Genomic DNA, 19022 nt, shown 5'->3' with positions numbered 1-19022 from the left:
TTTTCAGCTCATTTAGAGAAATATCAAGGAGTGCGACTGCTGGGTTGTAAAGTAAGGGTATGTTTGGTTTTATAAGAAACTGCCTGTCTTCCAATTTTGCATTCCCACCAGCAGCCAATGAGAGTTCCTGCTGTTCCACATCTTCCCCAGCATGTGATATTGTCAGTGTTTTGGATTTAGGCCATTCTGATAACGTGCACAACAGTATCACATTGTTTTAATTTGTAATTCCCTAAAAACATATGACGTTGAGTATCTTTCCATATGCTTATCTGTCATCTGGACATCCTCTTTGGTATGGTGTCTGTTCAGGTCTTTTGGCTATTTTTTAATTGGGTTGTTCATTTCCTTATTGCTGAGTTTTAAGAATTCTTTGTATATTCTGATCTTTATTTTTATTTTTATTTTATCTTTATTTTATTCAGATCTTTATAAGATCCGGCCTGTGCAAATATTCTCTCCCCGTCTCTGGTGTGTCTTCTCACTCTCTTGATGCTTTCACTTTTTCCATTCATTTTCTCACCCTTCCACCTCACTCTGAATTTGCTTCCTAATTAAGTTAATTGAAAATCTTAAAAAAAAAAAACCAGATAGATATGTTTATTACTTATTTCAGGCTTAGCGGACAACTGAACAACTAAAGCCCTCTTCTTCTGTGGCCCTGGTAGAGGAGAAAGGGGAGAGACTGGAAGGAGCAGCTAGCCTGCAGCAATTATTAGATGAATAAGTAAGTCAACCCTTCGGGGCTTCAGAAGGGAAGAGAGGGGAACCAGCCAGAGATCAAGAAATCAACGTAAGCTCAGGTCCTTAGTTGTGCTAGTGCATCACCAGCATAAATAAACAGAGCATAAATCACCTCACTGGTAGGACTGTGTGTATGCATGTGTGTCTGTGTGTGTGAGAGCACACATGATATTCAGAAAGGTTCTCAAATTTGCATTTGCATGTCTGGCACTATCTATAAATGAAGTCATTCATGTAGAAAGAGATGTACTGACCAGTCATATATCTAAAAGACACACTAATTTTATAAGCTTTTTAATAACTATACTGAGAACTTTAGGAACTAGAAATATCCCAGGTCTCCAACCTCTTCTAAGAAATCGTACTTGGACCACATTCTCTGTAACCAGAGTAACTACTAGTACACTGCAGACAAGTTATCAAGTCTTTGGCCGAACGCCTACTCTTGGCTCCCAATTAGCATTTATCAACTGATGGTCAGTCACATTAACAATATATACAAATATGTTAAATGCAAAATCTTTCTCCCCAGCAGTAAGACAATGGCTCCTGAGCGGCTCAAAGAAAACCACTTTCAAAGACTGAAAAGCAGAAAAGCAAGCAAACACATTCTGAGATTATTTTCCTTCTAAATCCATCTTAGAAGTTGTTTAGTCTAATGACAAATCAAAAGGTCTCTTCCTAAGGAAACAGTACATGAAGATATGAAATACAAAGTTAAAATCCAGAAGGCATTTTTAAAATATGTATACAGTTATAGTTTCATGTTTTTCTTAACTCTTAAATCTAACTCGCCCTGAAAAAGGATGTGTTATCTATGAGAGTAAGGATACGCTAAATTTAGCCTACTTTCAAATCAGTGTAATTCCCAAGGACTGAGGCATTATAAAACTGATTATTATCAATAATGACTGTAATCAGCTGTATGTAGGCTATGGCCACTGAAGGGACGCTACGTCTGAGAACACCCTGGAATAAGGGAAGGGGTTCAGAAAGGTACTATCTCACCCAGGGGGATCTGGGGCTCTGAAAAGAGACCCGAGTTTGTCTGGGGTTTACTACTTACTAAATGTAAAACCCTGGGCAAGTTATTCTACTTCAGGTGGCTTTGTTTGCTTACCTATAAACTGAAAATATCACCACGCAACTCATAGGTTGCTCTGATCATTAAGTAAGATTATGTATGTAATATATTTAGCATGGTGTGTGGCCCCAGCTGGGTCTCAACAAACAGTGGTATTCAGTAATATTGGCAATCGGTCAATTATGTAACCAAACACTAATTAAAGCAGCCACAACAACTGTAGCTGGAAGAGGCTGCATCTTGTGAAGTTTCCCTTACAAGCTTACCAGAGAAGGCAGAGAGCTTCACTCATTCAGGCGTTCCATGAACGACAAAGTTGAGGTCATTTCCCTTATGTTTCCTTCCACTACTCAGAACCACTGAAAGGAGCTTTAGCCACATTGGTGTCAGTCACAAATCATGTCTTACATCCATTCACTTAAAAGGTCTCCAGGAAAGGCATCATTAGTATTTTTCATAATAGTAAATGCCACTCCTTTGTGAATGCCATGATTTTAAATCTTTCTGCTACACATCACACCTTAGTGGTTGCCATCTCCATCTCTATCAGTGGTTTCACTAGAACCATGACTGAGTTGAGCTGAGGTACTGGAAAATCTGCAGATATTTACTCAGTGCCAACTACGAACTGCTTACAGTGCTAAGGACAGAGGGATGAACTAAATGCGTGTACTCTTTACTCTTTGGGGAACTGATGGCCTAAAAGAGTGCTCTCCAACCTGTCTTTGTCACTCATTTTACACCATGATCTAGTCATATTTATATGTTTATATATCCATGTAAATACTGACATATGACAAACAATACTCTTTTACACTCTAATCTTTTCTTTTCTAATCTAGTTGTATTTTTTACATACTGGTTATGACCACTGAAATAATTTTTGAGACACTAAAATGTCACAACTCACCACCGGAAACACTGTAACACAGCTTACCACGCCACCACGCCTCTTCTCTGCCCTCTGCCCTTTGAACAACACTGTGTGTGTTAAAGGCCTCAACCAGTTCAACATGAATACCCAACGAAACTGTAAGCACACTTGACAAAACATTCTCCTCCAAAAAAAAGTAAAGTGAACAGCTTACAGTTTTTCTCAAGCTAAGATTTCCTATTAGATACCACTTGTTCTGATGGAATGCAACCAAAAATAATAAAACCTCATTTTTTTTTTAAAGATTTTATTTATTTATTTGACAGAGAGAGATTACACGTAGGCAGAGAGGCAGGCAGAGAGAGAGGAGGAAGCAGGCTCCCTGCCGAGCAGAGAGCCCGATGCGGGACTCGATCCCAGGACCCTGAGATCATGACCCGAGCCGAAGGCAGCGGCTTAACCCACTGAGCCACCTCATTGTAATGATCCTTTTCCTTATTCCAGGAGGGAGAAAATAGCCAAACTTGGTGCCCAACTCCCTCCCAACCAGGATACATCAAGCAATTCAGCCACAACTTTCATTCCTGATCATTCCGGGACATCTTGAATTGTCATAAAAGAAACACTTGCAGAGAACAGTTTCTATCACTTAAATTCTGTAAGACAACTCTTTCCCAGAACAAAAGCCAATAAAGCTTCATCAATGCTGACCACATTTATTTGGAATTTGGCATAAAAACTTTAAACAATTTTTACTCACATTTACAACCTTGCCAGTTTAAGAAGAAGGAGACGGATGAGCAAATTAAGGGCAAAAAGAAGACTGTAAGAAAAATATTTACTGTATTTAAGAGAACAATCTCATCTAGTATCACATGCAGCATAATCATACCAGTGTGATAAATTCTCATTACAAAACACTTTTATCTATTTGTTAAGGCAGGTCTGGCAGGACTTCTATTTAGCAAAACAGTCAAACTTGTTCAAAATGCTATCTGTAATTTAATGAAGCTGCATTTGCTTTAAAACAGGCTGTAATTCAGAATAGCATATTCAAAATTTTAATGAGTGCCTAAAGTTATTCTGTTGGTAAGGCTTTAAAGTATTAAACATCTTAATCCTTAAGGACAGTCTTCATGAACATCTATTTAAGGCAGAATATTCTAGCATTCTGAATCTAAAAGATGGAAAGAGTTTTATTTACTTCCACACAAAATAAATGTGTATTATACACAAGAAATACTAAATATTGCTTTATTTTCTTCATCATTATGATAACCCTAGAGCTGCCTACTTAATCGTCCATTATATTGAATCTTAAATTCTCAGTTCTGGCTCTAATGAGAATTCAACCTTCTAATAATTTCATATACTTGTAAATTCTAAAAAATTCTATAGTCCCTGAGTTTTATATGACAAAACAGGCTCCTTGCCAAAATGCCATGCTTACTAAATGGAAATGTTTCTATTACATTTTTTCACTATGTTCCCTACGGCTAAAAGGAATGGAGGAGGAGAAAGGGGAGAAAGGGGTGGAGAGAGGGACAATTACCAGGTGGCTTTTTACCCAAAATTATATTTCACACAGGCACAAAACAACAGTTATCACTCTAAACTTACTCATGCTGACTGACTGCAACAATGACAGAAACTTAAAATTAATGAACCCATGAAAGTGCAGTTTTTAGAAACCAAGATTGACATTATCCAGGAGAAGGGGCTGTTGAAGGACTTGTGCCTATTTTTCAATAGTAATCATCATCCACTGCCATGAACACATGGTCTCCCCGGTAACTAAGTCATGATATTTCCACATCAGATGGTGAAATTTTTGTTTCTGCAATTCAGCTTAACCATGAAAGCCATGAGAGGAACTTGTTAAGTATACACTTCCCAGTCCCACTGCAGACCGACTGAACCAGAATCTCCAGAGAAGAACCTGATTTTTCCAAGTGATACCAAATCCAGGTCGCTTTCTGCCATTGTGAGGGGCAGCACCTTACCAGGACTCCAACCAATGCAGCCACACAGCCACTCTGATAAAGGGTTGTTGGCTTAAAAAATAAAGCACAGAGTGCCTGGGTGGCTCGGTGGGTTAAGCCATTGCCTTCGGCTCAGGTCATGATCTCAGGGTCCTGGGATCGAGTCCTGCACCGGGCTCTCTGCTCAGCAGGGAGCCTGCTTCCTCCTCTCTCTCTCTGCCTGCCTCTCTGCCTACTTGTGATCTGTCTCTGTCAAATAAATAAATAAAATCTTAAAAAAAAAAAAAAGCAAAGGACTAAATTCTGATATGGCAAAGTGGGCAGACTGGTAACAGTAGCTATGAAAAATGTCTGTCTTGGCTTACATATTCAACCAAGAGGATCAAAAGTCTAGAGAGTAAAATACAATACAAGCCTGTGCCTATACTGAACCACTAGCATCTCTGGGGATTATCTGTATATCATAACACCGTTGAGACTTAGAGTTTAATAACCATCCAAATATGGCACAAATCCCCAGACACATTTACATTCTTGGGTCTCTTGAGTAATACTAGTTTAGTATGAAGAAGGTTCCAAATAAAGATTAACAACTGTTTTCCATACAACATTTAGAGGCAGGTATCCACATCAAATCAAAGAATTACCTTTTGAAGGTTCCCCTGCCATTTTCATTTTATTTTTACTTATTACAAATGATAATCAAACAAACCTCATCTCTGAATTTATCCATTTTAAAAGTAATATAGGAATACATATATCAGGGATGTTAGCCAAGAACTGATTCAGCAGCTGTGTGTTTAAGTAATAAGAGCAACTCAAATAAATTCTGAACCGTAAATTCCTCTGAGGAAAACTTTTGACTTTTTTCTCCCTTCCTTGAGCTCAGTCTCTCTCTTTTGGCACGTTCTGCTCATCATACAACACTGTATACATTCACAGCACTTCATAAATAATAGAAAAATAAAATGAGGTCTGTAGACATAGGCCTGGAGGGATCAATTCTTGGGCACAATTCCAAAGGTTAACTTTAACCAAGGGGAAATTTTATTAAATTCCCCCAAAATGTACTGCTAAAATACTTCTATTTTCAAAGCAAAATGTGTAATCAAAATGTGGACTAGTTGGTCATTGTGAATGGGTTATGTATTTCAATGACCGGAAACTAATCTAAAACATTAACCTCATCTATTTATCTCCATATTATCTAAAATCTCTATAGTTGTAACCACATTTTGAAAAAAAAATTAATCAATTCCAAGTTTCTCATGATAGTGGGTGGGGGGGACCTAGCATGGGTAGTGCAAGAGAATAAGCCATCCAAAATTATCTGGAATCATTTTAATATTCATGTTCCCTTGGAGGTTTTCTTTGGAGACTGATCAAATTACATTTTTATTAGGATAGTAATGAAGTTTATGTCATTCTTTAAGTAAAAATACCTGACAATAGGGAAAAAGAATACAATTTATATTCAAGTTTCAATTTATTCATGTAGTAGGCCAGGGATTTTTAAATGGCCACAAACAACCAAATAGGTAGATAACCCACTAATAAGTAATTTCTTCTTCAGCATAATGAATATAAAACATCTCAACACACTGAAGATTGAGACTATATCCCACAGCACTTGGCAAATGGAAGGCATGTAGGAAGTTATGGGATCAAACCTGGAAATTCACCATGTCTTCTTACGACTGTTTAGCACACAGGGTTTCCCTTTCTTGCCACCAAAACAGAAATGAGAAAGTAATAAGAGCAGTGTCTGTAGGAACCTCAATACACTGAAGTCCAGTTGGTCCTCACAACAACTATAAAATAACTTTCATCCCATGTGATAAGTAACTAATAAAATGAGATTAAAAGAAGGAAATCTGAACTAAAATAAGAGAAAGAGAAATCTTTCAATGTTTAGTATCATTTAGCAATAAAAGTCATAAGGAGAAGGGAAAGTAAATATGAAACTGAGCAGCAACAGCAAAAAAGCTGGACCATAAAAGATATGTTCAGCTTGCACAATCTTTGTTTTTGAATTATGTGATAGTATCTCCCATCAGCTCCTAGTGACTACATGTATCTTTTAATGAAGTATATACAACAAAGTTTGTTGAGACTAAGGTTATACTTTGAAAAAATATCCATAAATATATTTACTGGCAGGTCACTTGAAAATACTATGTAATCTGGGAGAAAAAAATAAATAATGGTGCCTATACTTCCATTCTTGACCATCCATCCATTGGGTGGTGTGTTCTAGGATAAAACAGAAGAAAGGCCATGCAAGGCAAACACTCAGCCTGAAAGAAAAATGTACTGGGTTCACCAGTTAGACATATGAAAAGAAGAAGCATGCATGAAAGGAAGCCTAAGGTTTCTAACATATTAGAAGAAGAAAAAAATAGCTCTTAAATTCGTGTGGTACAAAACAAGAAGTTTATGTGTTGAAAACATGCTGTTACATTCAGAAGTCACCATGACTCATGGCCATTGAATGAAAGAACATCACTGAAATCGTAATTTGCTATGGTATCTTCTATAATAACATTTCCATTACAATGAAATACTTAATGTTTTTCTGGTTGTTGGATAAAAGGCATCATTCTTAATTACGGTAAACTTTCCAAAACGTCACTATTTCACATATATTTGCGGACAGACATGATAAGAATAAAGGCAAACTTCCAGTAATCCCAGTCCTCATTATCAAAGCCACCAATTTCTCCATCTCTCATGATTTACCTTTCTTGGATTTGGCTCCGATCTTCAGTTTTGATGGCCAAGCAATCTGTGTATTTGTTTCCTCCATGATCTGTAACAGAAATTAAGAGAGAAAAATATTGATTCAATTAAGAACTTGTATTTACAGATAAGATTCCTCTAAAGAAATTATTTTCAAGTCTTTAGTTTCATGCTGATAAAATGACCTCATTTTAAAACAACGCAAAAAAAAACTTGCTGAAAAAAGAGATTCATTTTTATAAGCCTTTAATCTATTAGAAATATTCAAGTATATTTTGTTACTCCCAGTGTTGCTCTCTGTTATGCTTCAGAGTTTTTAACATAGAGACAACAAGACCAAAAGTACATGAACAAGTAATTGACCCCACTTGACGCCAGAACTGTCAGAGATGCTTGTGCTGAATAAAATTCCCCAAGATCATTGCCAACAGATTGCAACACACCAAACATAATCCTTGTAACACAAAACTACATGGGTTAGGCCATACTAAATGAAGACTTTTTTTTTCTGGGAAAAAAATTAATAACTTGCTTTGGGCACATTTGTATTTCATTAAAACTGATGAAAAACCTCTAAACACGACATCATGTCGTAAGGCTGCATTCCCGTCATCCTTTGCCTGGTGCAAAATGGCATCTTTGCCACAATTCTTTTCTGCTTCCATGAGACTAACACAGGCCAGAGTGACCAAGACCCTAATGTGTGAAGGTGTAAGAAGGAGTAAGGGAAAGAACCACCACAGAGTAAAAGTGGTAGATGGTAAATAAGAAAGAGTAACCAAAAACTGTTCACCTTTTTCCTTCTCTACTTTTATCACATGAGTAAGACTAGATTAACGTTTACTTTGTACCATGAGTACAGAATTTGTCAAAGAAACTGACAGGGCAAACAACTAAACAAATTAATAGGCAAATAAAACCAGTACATATTAATCACTTCAGTTAGAGTAGGATAGTTTATACTTTTATTTTTTTTAAGATTTTATTTAATTAGTTGTCAGAGAGGGAGGGAGAGAGAGAGAGAGAGAGAGCGCACAAGCACGGAGAGCAGCAGGCAGGGGGAGAAGCAGGCTCCCTGCTGACCAAGGAGCTCGATGCTGGGCTCAATCTCAGGACCCTGGGATCATGACCTAAGATGAAGGCAGATGCTTCACCAACTAAGCCACCCAAGTGCCCCAATATGCTTTTTAATATGGATTTAGAGTTAACTAAACAAATTAAAGGTGAAGACAACTAAGCACGGTGCAATTAACAAAAAGTACCTTTATCCCTTCAGTATTGGCTATGTACTGCATATAAGGCTACACAGTTAAAATATTAACATGCATCTTACTTTACATAATCCCCCTTTTCACAGCATAAAAGAACTTCCAGCAGATGTTTCAAACTGGAAGCCCACAGATGCATTTTGTCTACCCATCATAATGTTTTTAAAACATGAGCCAACATTTTTAACTCTGAGAATTTCACATAGAAATTAAGATTTCTGGTTCTTTGGAGAACTTGACAGATTTAGCACTTGAAGCCCACATTCCCACATGGCAACACTTGGCTGGCACTGAGGACTGGATGCCCAGGAGGCTCTCGGCTGCCCCACAACCCCCACTGGGTCTCTTACATAGAGGTCAAGAGCCTCTTGCCATTATCATCACATCTGTATTATTCACTTGCCATATATCATGGTGTTTGCACTTTTGTTTTTCTCAGAGAAATATTTCTCTACACCTGTGTTTCTATTAAAGACTGAAAAACCCAAGTGAGATCACACTGTCCTCACTAAGTGAAGGTACTGGCCTGGCCCTGAAAGTAGATGAACTTGTTCAGCCCAACCCTGTAAGACCTAGCCCCTCTTCTTTTCCTACCATCCATGCTGCCCTTGTTGGTTGTCTCCACCATTAAATTTTTAGCTCTAAATCCATATTTAAAAATAAAATAAATATTACCATCTTCAGCTTACTCTTCTTCTCAGCACAGCAAACATGCACAGCGGGTTTCCTGTAGGGCCTCTGTGTCTACACACACTCGTCCAGCTGCCACAGCCCCTTCTACTCCTGCATGACCCAACCCAAATTTTTCCCATCTCACTGTGCTGAAATTCCCAATCTGAAATTCTCCTGTTTTCTGTGTTTATTTGTTTATAATCTGTCTCTGCAAAATAAAAATAAGCTTTCCACCCTACACATAGCAAGCAAAGGATACATGTGGGTAAATGAGTTTTCACAGCATGCTTATGAAGTAGACCTGTTTATTCCTCACACAGCTAGAAAGCAGCAGAGTAGAGATAAAAACACCAGACCACTTGCAAAGACCATACTTTTAAAACCAGACTGCTTACAAAGACCGAACCATATGGAACATAGGGCCTCTTTTTAAAACATGTATATACAAATTTGAAAATGTGCTTTAAGATTTGTGCACGACAATTGGCTTTAACATCTTACAAGGATTTATCAAGAGCATACCTAGGTACCACAAGGTCCAGAATCCATAACTATGAATAAGACACAATTCCTGGTGTCCACAAGCTTACAGTCCAGACAGGGACACATGCAAAAATGCCAACTGCTGACAGTGAATTGGGTGGCTACACAGGACCTGCTCACAAAAATGGCTCAAAGCCACTGTTTTGAAAGGTCAGGTTAAGGGAGATGGTTAGTAAAGATTTTCTAAAATACAATCTACAAAATTACTCAAGTCTTGAAAGGCAAGTAAAAGTAAATTTATGAATAAGTTCAATAGTCTCTGAATGAGGACAGGAAGCCCCAATTAGGGGAGACTTCTCATTGGTCACATTTTAGCACTTATACTTTCAAGCACTATACATACATACATACATACACATCTTCAAAGTGACTACAAATTGATTCAGAATTTTCCTCGAAGAGATAAAATGGGAAAATGAGATCTTACTAAAATTCTGTTAATAGGGAAGCAGTAAGAAAATAATCTATATACTTTTCTTTTCCTGAGTTAAATAATTTGGCCATTTAATTCGGTAAATTATTTTGGGTGCCATAATTATACTACTGTAAAAGAGAAGCTTGCTTGACAACATATAGTGGTAAGACATAACTTTCTAAAATCTTAATCATTTGCAGAACTTCCTAGGAATCACCCTGTATATATGTTTGATCCCTTCTTATTAAACAATAATAGATGCTCCATGACAGAAAATAGTATGTCAGAGAAAATATCCTCATAGAACATAATAGCTTATCAAGTCAAAATGCTACTTGACACACACCTTCTCTAAGCCTCCCATCAGTCCAGGGTCTCCATTGGGCAGTGAAGTGGTGAGACTCAGAAATGCTCACTTTAAACCTACCTAACATTGACACTATCTGAGTGGGAAGGGAGACAGACTATGCCAAGCTGAGTATCCCTAACTCTAAAACCAGAGTTTTACCTTCTATATCACATGACCTCCAAAGTTCTATGCGCTACAAGAAATGTCAACATAAATTTAAAGAAAATGAATTACTAGTTACTGGAATCTGGCACCCATAGCTGACCTTCCCTCTAGGAGTAGAAAAAAGTGACTCCATTGAATATCATCTGTGGGCAGTCAATGCCAACCACACATGTCATTCACTAGGCTACAATCTCCATACAGAGCTCTGAGTGGATGCCTTCTCAGATATCTCTTTATGTGTTCATCATTGTATGTAATCTAGTCATTAAGAGCAGGTGGCTCCAGAGGAGTCAAGTACCAGCTCTGCTACTTTTTAGCTATCATGATGGGTAAATTACTTTTATCAGTCTTTCATCCTTTGTATAATTAATTATAGTACCCACTCACAGAATTGCTGTGAGGTTTTGATAAGAAAACATGTGGAAAACTCCAAACACAGAACATGGCCCACAGTGATTATTAGATAATATTGACCCTTATGTTAATTACATATTAATTACTTTTGTTCAGTCATTGGTTCTAGAAACTAGAGATACAACAATAAATAAGATTTTGCTTCCCTCCAGGAGCTCATGGTCTAACAAGGAAGAGGACAAGTTAACCTACCACTGTGTACTGTGTGTTAAGTTTCATAATGGAGCAGAGCAATATGAGTATATGGAGGGAATCCTAGCCCAGTCATGGGTAGTGAAGGAAATTCCTATTAATGTTGTGACCTAAAGGAATAGAAACAGCTAGCTGGAGAAAAGGTAGAGAATGTGTCCCAGATAGAAGTAGAATACATGTAGAAAGGTCTAGAAGGAGGGAGGGAGGTACTTCATAGGGTCTGAGGGTGAGTCAGTATGGCTGAGGTGCTTCAAGCCTCACTTCACACATCAAGGACAACAAATGTGCCTCACATCTTCTCCACCTGCCTATGCATCTGCACATGGACATGTTCATATAGCCTTGAGGACATGACACAAACCAAAGCCATCCAGTACCTGTGCTTGGCTATAATTCACTACAAATCAATTTTGAAAGCTAGAAGAGTAACTATAAATAGGAAGAGGTCATACTTAACTTACTTTTAGGAAGTCCAAATTCCCCTTAGGAAGTTCTTTTTTTTTTTTTTTTTAATTTATTTATTTGACAGAGAGAGAGAGATATTATAATAGGCAGAGAGGCAGGCAGAGAGAGAGGGGGAAGCAGGCTCCCTGCTGAACAGAGAGCCCAATATGGGACTTAATCCCAGGACCCTGAGATCATGACCTGGGCTGAAGGCAGAGGCTTAACCCACTAAGCCACCCAGGTGCCCCTTCCCTTAGGAAGTTCTTAATGAAGCTTTTCAAACCATCACCTCCAATGACTCCAAGTCAGTTCCTACAGCACAGACACTGCACACTAAGAGCTGGCTTTAGCCTCAACCAGTTACGGACTAGTAGTGTGTGAAGCAGTCCTATGATAAGGAGGAAGAGGAAGTATAGTTCTCTGTTGGGAGTATGTGTGGACAACCGTCCAGGAACCGTAGGACTAAAGCTGAATTACTGGAAAAGGGGCTGGAGAATGAGCCCTGGTAGAAGTGGGATGAGGATAGAAATCATAGGGTGCAGAAGGAGATATTAGGGCCCTAAGCAAGTCAGAAGCTCTGTATGCAGCAAACTACTTTTTTAAAAGATGTCCTAAATGGTCGTCAAGACCAACAGAGAGGTAAATCAAGGTAAATAGGGGAGCTGGAAAAGATGAGATCCAGAAGCTGTGGCTGAAATCAAAGAAGCCACAAAACCTCTGAGAAGAAAATGATGCTCTTATGTCTTAAAAAACAAAACAAAACAAAAAAACTGAAGTGAGTTCCAACTAGGCTTTTAAAAAAAAAAAATCTTATTATAGACCTGTTTCTACCTTAACAAAACCAAAGCCCAAAGAAAAAACTACTAATTTTGAATAATTTCCTATAAACATTCAATCATACCTTAAATATTTTAAATACTTATTTTAATTCATTATTCTGGATTATTCATTAATAAAGCAGCTAAAGGAAGACAGAGATAAAGCTGGGATTTCTCCTAAAGGCAAAAAAAAAGGGGGGCGGGAAAGGCTAGAAAGCTTACACATAGTTTTAAAAAGATGTCCCAGGGCTTCCAGACCACCCTGACCTAAGTGCTTACTTTCCTTTTCAAAGAAGCCATGTCTTTGAGTTGAGCAAGAGCTTAGGTGTAGACACAAATGATATAAAAGTCACTGAGCAACCAAGCAGACTAGGTTGTTGACCTAACAAGTTCCTGTGACATCTAAAAGATCAGGACATTGTCAGAGGAGCTAATCATGGGCAAACCATAACAGGAGCTGCTGGCAATCTTTTAGAATCTTCACAATATCCAGACAGGGTTTTAAAAAATCTTAAGTAATAAAATGTTGTTTTTTAAAAATTACAGAAATGGAACCACTAAAGCACTTAATTTTTAGGATCTCTTAATGGATGAAAACACTGACACCTTTTCAAAAGGATATTATACATTTTCCACAATCCAATTAATTCCTACAAGGAAATCACTTTCCAGAAACCCATGTTATGCCCCAATTCTTAAGCAAGCCAGGATACTGTCCAAATGTTCAATTTGCATTCAAGGAATAATTCAATTAAGTGGCTAACTCTGACCAAACCCTCTGCAAAACATAAGATGTGTGAAATTTGAACTGAAAGCTGGGAAACATGCTTAAAATGGCTAGTGCTTCCTTGCAGAGCAAAGAAGCCATGTATCACAGTGTCATTTAGGTAAAGGAGTGCCTTGGTGTACAAACCACAAAATCTCCAAGAAGAAAATGACTATCTTCTATCTCAGGGAGAAAAATCCTAAAGTGAGTGCCAGTTAGTTTTTTTGTTTTTGTTTCTTTAATATCATTGCCCTGGTTTCTACCTTCACAGAAATCAAAGTTCAAATGTTTACCAAAAATTATTCAACTTAAATATTTTAAAGACTTGTTCTAACTCATTATTCTGGATGCTATTATGTTCATACCATTTCAAATAGGTCAGTTTCAACTTATGGACATCTTCACTGTTGAGAGAGAGCCCTCAATTCTACCAATTTCAGCTAGGTCTCTTTAGTTCTTTTATTGTAAGCAGCAATTCTCTGTCATGGGGAGAGGAGATTTGGGAGGCATTCATCTAAAGATAAAAGTATCTGAAGAATAACTATTTGAAGTTTCCATTGTTAGACTTGTTATACTCATTACTTTCAAGGGATTAATAATGGAAATGTAACTTAATTCTTATACTAATCTTAGATTTGATGAATGGAAAATACTTCTAGTAACAAAAGTATTTGAGCCAAGAATATCAATTTTGAAACCTATGATGCAATTAAAATTGGGATTGTTTATATCAGAAAGAATATGTATTTTTGTAGTTTAGGTTTGAAAGTTACTTTTTCCTGATGAAAAATCTGATGAAGGGCACAGTTCAGGTCATGATCTCAGGGTCCTGGGATCGAGCCCCACATCAGGCTCCCTGCTCAGCAGGGAGCCTGCTTCCCACGACCCACCCTGCCTGCCTCTCTGCCTACTTGTGACCTCTCTCCCTCTGTGTCAAATAAATAAATAAAATCTTAAAAAAAAAAAAAGAAAAGAAAAGAAAAAAAAATCTGATGAAGATAGCATGCTCTGGATATTTAACAGCTCAGGCAGTTAATTAGCCATCTTAACTTTCTTACTCAAAACAGGGCATAATGTACCCTAATCAAAGAGTAATAGCACTGCCTTTTTAATATTAAAAACACACCTAATAAACATGGAATCTTAAGTTCCTGTTTTGGTTTTAGTTTCTACAGGGAGTAAGAGAGGGAGAGATGGCCAGGGAGAGTAAAGTTTACATGGGTTGGAATTTGGAATTTAATTGGAAAAAAGTTCTATCGGCTATAGAAAAAAATTCCATCACAGATTTACAAGGAATCATTTAAATAACTTTACTTAACCAAAATAACTTGTCAAAATTAGAATGAAATAAACAAGTAAAATCTAATCAAATTCTACATATAGTTTTATCCATGATAAAAAATAATTTCTACTTATATTCCCCAGTGCTCAAATGATAAATGTTTTTCCATCTCCAGCAAATTCCAGATTCGTACACCATTTGGAAAGAGAATATATCTACCAATGTTCACTATACTACAGATTTTGCAAGTTTGCAGCAATTATAGGATAATATCTTACAGATGATGGAAACCTTTGCCAAACCAACAATTCTACTAACGTGCTTATTTCACCAAATTCTTCAATCCAGACATAAAGTTAAAAATCCACAGGTAAGTAAACAGTATCTCAGATCAACCAACGACAAGTCTATTTATGCTGACTTTACTTGAAATATTTATTCTTGGATCAGGAAAAGAACACTGAACACTCTAACTTGACATTTATACTCTAAACTATTGAAAATTCATCATTCAAAATGGCTACCAGCTGGGAGCCATCTGCAACCTGCTTCTCACACACACACACACACACACACACACACACACACACCCAGCTCATTTGTGCTCTCTTTTCCTTATACCGATAGAGAAATAATGTCTATCCTCATGGAGAAGGCTGTTTAAAGTTACTTCATGGACTAATGGATTGTGAGTCAATTTGCTACATTTCATCACAAAGGGAGCTGTGTGAGAAAAAAGAGAGAACTAGAAAACCCTGAAAAGTAGTGATGGGAAAGCAGTGAACTTCTCACACGAGGGGGTGTCTAAAAACTGAGGATGTTTATTTTGCTGAGACATTAGAAGGCTCTGTTGTATTTCATTTTAAATCCAAGAAATGCATCTCACTGATTCACTTACTCGTCATCTCCAGAACCACTCCTCACATTTGTCTAATATTCTTATACATTTCCCGTGTATTCCACGCCATAATCTTGTAAATCAGATATGTGAAACCCATTTGGCAGATGAAGAAATGAGAAATCAAAGAGGTTAAGCAGCAGGTAAGTATGTGGCAAAGTCTGGCTAAAATCGAAGTCCTGTGACTCTGGCAAGAGCAATTTCTGACCCACTTGGCTTATGTAGTAAGCGGAAAGCACCATATACTTACAGGGAGGTCATCTGAAAGCTCACTAGCAGCCCAACAGCTGCCCCTCAACACTCTGATTCATTCATGACAGAGTAACCAGGGATGGCCCCAGCATGGTTCAGTCAAGGGAAGGACCACCACCCCCATGCACACAGAGAGAATGTCAGAAGCATTTGGTTGTCACAGTGACACAACAGAGTGCCACACTGGCCAGGGTTACAGATGATGAGCTTCCAACAAAGGGCAGAACAAACCCACTCAGGATGGCCATAGAGACAGTCCTGGCTTTGCACAGTCCCAACATGCACAAATTTTAGTTACCCAGCTTAGGTAAACAACACCAATCCCCCCACGAGACAAGTTTACATTCCAGTTACCAAAGTACATTAATTGTTAAGTAGTTGCATCAAATACACATTCCACTGCCAGCTCTTCAGTATACAAATCACTACGTATATAACATGCATCTTGATCAGTGACGAATCACATAGCTTCTTTCGAAGTGTGTTGGGGATTACTCACCGCACATCTGTAAATACCTCATGCACAGAGGAGCAAAGCAAGGAGTTATACTGACTTCTTATCTCCCAGGGTCAAAAACAAGTGACATTTTACAAAAATGGATCATCAAAAGTGGAAACTGGCCAACCAAGATAAAAGTACAGTGACACTGCTGGAAGTGAAACTTGAGTCAGACGTCAGGCATACAAGATCTATAGGGGACGACGGGAATGTTGACATTGGCGTTGCTGGAGGGGCTAGAATATGCAGCCAGAGGAGACTGAGTGAAGACAAACTCAGGGACATAAACGATGAAAGCGGTTGTGACAAGGAGGAGCTGACGCCAGCGAAAAACTTCACATTAAAGAAACTCTGGGAGATATTCCGCACCTTGAAAGTACAAAGGATGACATGTTGGAATCTGATCAAGACTTATGATCACAACAATTCACCAAGCCAGAGAAAAAATGCTCCCTCCATATCACAAACTATACAATAAAAAAGCCATGGTTCCAACTATTCAAGGTTTTTTACAAAGAAATGGAACATTAATTCTCAGTATTTCTAACACTAAAATACAGTGCATTAACTATTAGTTTTGATATTTTTTTCATTTTCCTATACATTTATCACTGACAGGGAAATCTTTAATGTTTTCACAAAAATTTCTAGAATTTGCACAGCATTCAATTTTCCCACTGATTACTGAAAACACTTTGCAGTTTCAGCTTCCACAGTCATTTTTATGGTCCCACACTGCTGTGTAAGATGAGGACTACCTGTTGTGCCCCCACTGAGAATCACTCATAAAGGGTTTCAAACTGTTCTACACTATAGACACCATTTATCTCAAAAAGTTCAGCGAATTCCTACATACTGACCAAAACCTAGTTCAGATGTGCCCCTCCACTACGAAAACTCTCCCAACCCTCCCAGGCAGAAGTCATCTCTCTCCCCTCGTCCATTGTGGCAACATTTTAGTGCTTATTTCTTTGCTCGTTTTACCACTCCCACCAAAGAGGTGGCCTCCTCATGGCCAACAAACTCTATCTTGTTCATTTTTAAACATTTGAATCTAGCACTTAGGATCTAAGAAGCATCGTTCAAGTAATTCACAGTGATGAAGCAGTTAGACAAAGGGGACAGAAGAGGCAACAATTACGAAGGACTTTCCAATTATTCAGCACTTAGTGAATCCAGTACAGCCGCTCCATCTACACAGTCTGCTTTACCTCATTTGAAACATGGTATCCTTGTGGAATCTGCTTATCAGAATAAATGAACTGAGTGAATATTCCTTAAATAAAAGTAAATTCTAAATCACTGACAGAATTTTTCTCCCAAGGTACATGTGCCTAATAATGGAGAAGCTCTCCGTATAGTAAGGGGCAAGTTAGGTCAAGTATGGGCTTGGACAGCGGGATGCCTGTGTTCTGTCACTTCTATTCTAGCCTACGTCTGGCACCAGCTCAGGGGCCCACACTTTCCCGTTTTAAAAGATGAGCTAGATTTTTGTGTTAAATCTTCTAATTTCTAAATGTTAATTATGCAAATTATGTAAATCAAATTTCTAAATGTTTCAATTATGTAAAAAAACACTGTGGGTGAAAGAAAGCATGGACCCCACCTTCTGACCTGTGCTCCAAACCAAAGAGAATTTTCACAGGGTATGGGAGGTTATTTGTGATGATCTATAGTGTTAGTGAAGAGCTGATTTCTTGCTTCCCCTGGGACACAGGCTCCATAATTCTTAAAGCCACTTCATTCTCCAACTATCACCTTATTATAATTCCTAGGAAGGACTAACCAGATCTCTATCATATTATTATCATAGGTAGCTAAAAAAGATTAAATTTGAACTATAAGATGTAACTTGTATATGACTTGAATATAATGGTTAAGCAGTATATAACTTGTGAAAAAAAAAAAGTCATAGTATTGATATTTCTAGCAAAATCAAGTTACCAAAACTTGATTGTAATTTTCTAGCCTCTGATTTTTCATAAGGCCATTATTCCAGTTATATGAATTCACATTATATGATTTTTTAAGCAACACTTTTTTACTACCCAGATCACTCTGATCTTCTTCAAGCAAACTGAGTAAGCTCCAGTGGCACTGATGCTGGTGATGACCGATCAGGACAACAGCAGATCAGTCATGGCATCCCCGAGACATTAATAAGATAAAATTCTATGTAGGCTGTAGTGGCTAAGTAGGCAAAGAAACAAGTACTGGGTTCAAGGAAAGTTTGCTTCAAAAAAAAAATATAATGAAGATGAATATATTGGTTATGCTACTATAACAATTCCAAATGTCAGGGGATGAACACAACAAAAACTTCTCTCTCCTTTTAGATGGACTGCATACGTCAGCAAAGGGCTTGGTTCTATACAGTCATTTAGGGACCCAAGCTTATGGAGGCCCTTTCATTTTATAGCTGCCCATCGGGAATTCATGGCCTCCTGTCTCCCTTTGGCAGAAACATGCAAACATGGTACCTCATCTTCCCCACTCCTCACACTACTATATCAAATCAGTTGCACAGACCTAGTGATTCTCTCTCCAAAACTATGCCCAGAACCTAAGACAACCCTCCATCCAAGTAATGACCACCTTGAGCATTTCCACCAATGGCTTCAC

The 19022-nt window shown here is 37.9% G+C and overlaps 1 protein-coding gene across 4 annotated transcripts in view; it reads right to left on the bottom strand.

Annotated features, from left to right (window-relative positions):
* The window catches only part of BICC1 (BicC family RNA binding protein 1), a 272291-nt gene that overhangs the window by 112438 nt on the left and 140831 nt on the right, over nucleotides 1-19022 (bottom strand). For all 4 annotated transcript variants that reach the window (XM_044239535.1, XM_044239536.1, XM_044239537.1 and 1 more), the window contains exon 3: nucleotides 7424-7493. In XM_044239535.1, the coding sequence (XP_044095470.1) occupies nucleotides 7424-7493 (70 nt within the window). The remainder of the gene's footprint in view (nucleotides 1-7423; nucleotides 7494-19022) is intronic.

Source organism: Neovison vison, chromosome 2 (assembly GCF_020171115.1).
Source record: "Neovison vison isolate M4711 chromosome 2, ASM_NN_V1, whole genome shotgun sequence".
Taxonomy (NCBI): domain Eukaryota; kingdom Metazoa; phylum Chordata; class Mammalia; order Carnivora; family Mustelidae; genus Neogale; species Neogale vison.
The sequence above is the reverse complement of the archived record's forward strand: the minus strand, read 5'-3'. Positions and strand labels throughout refer to the sequence as shown.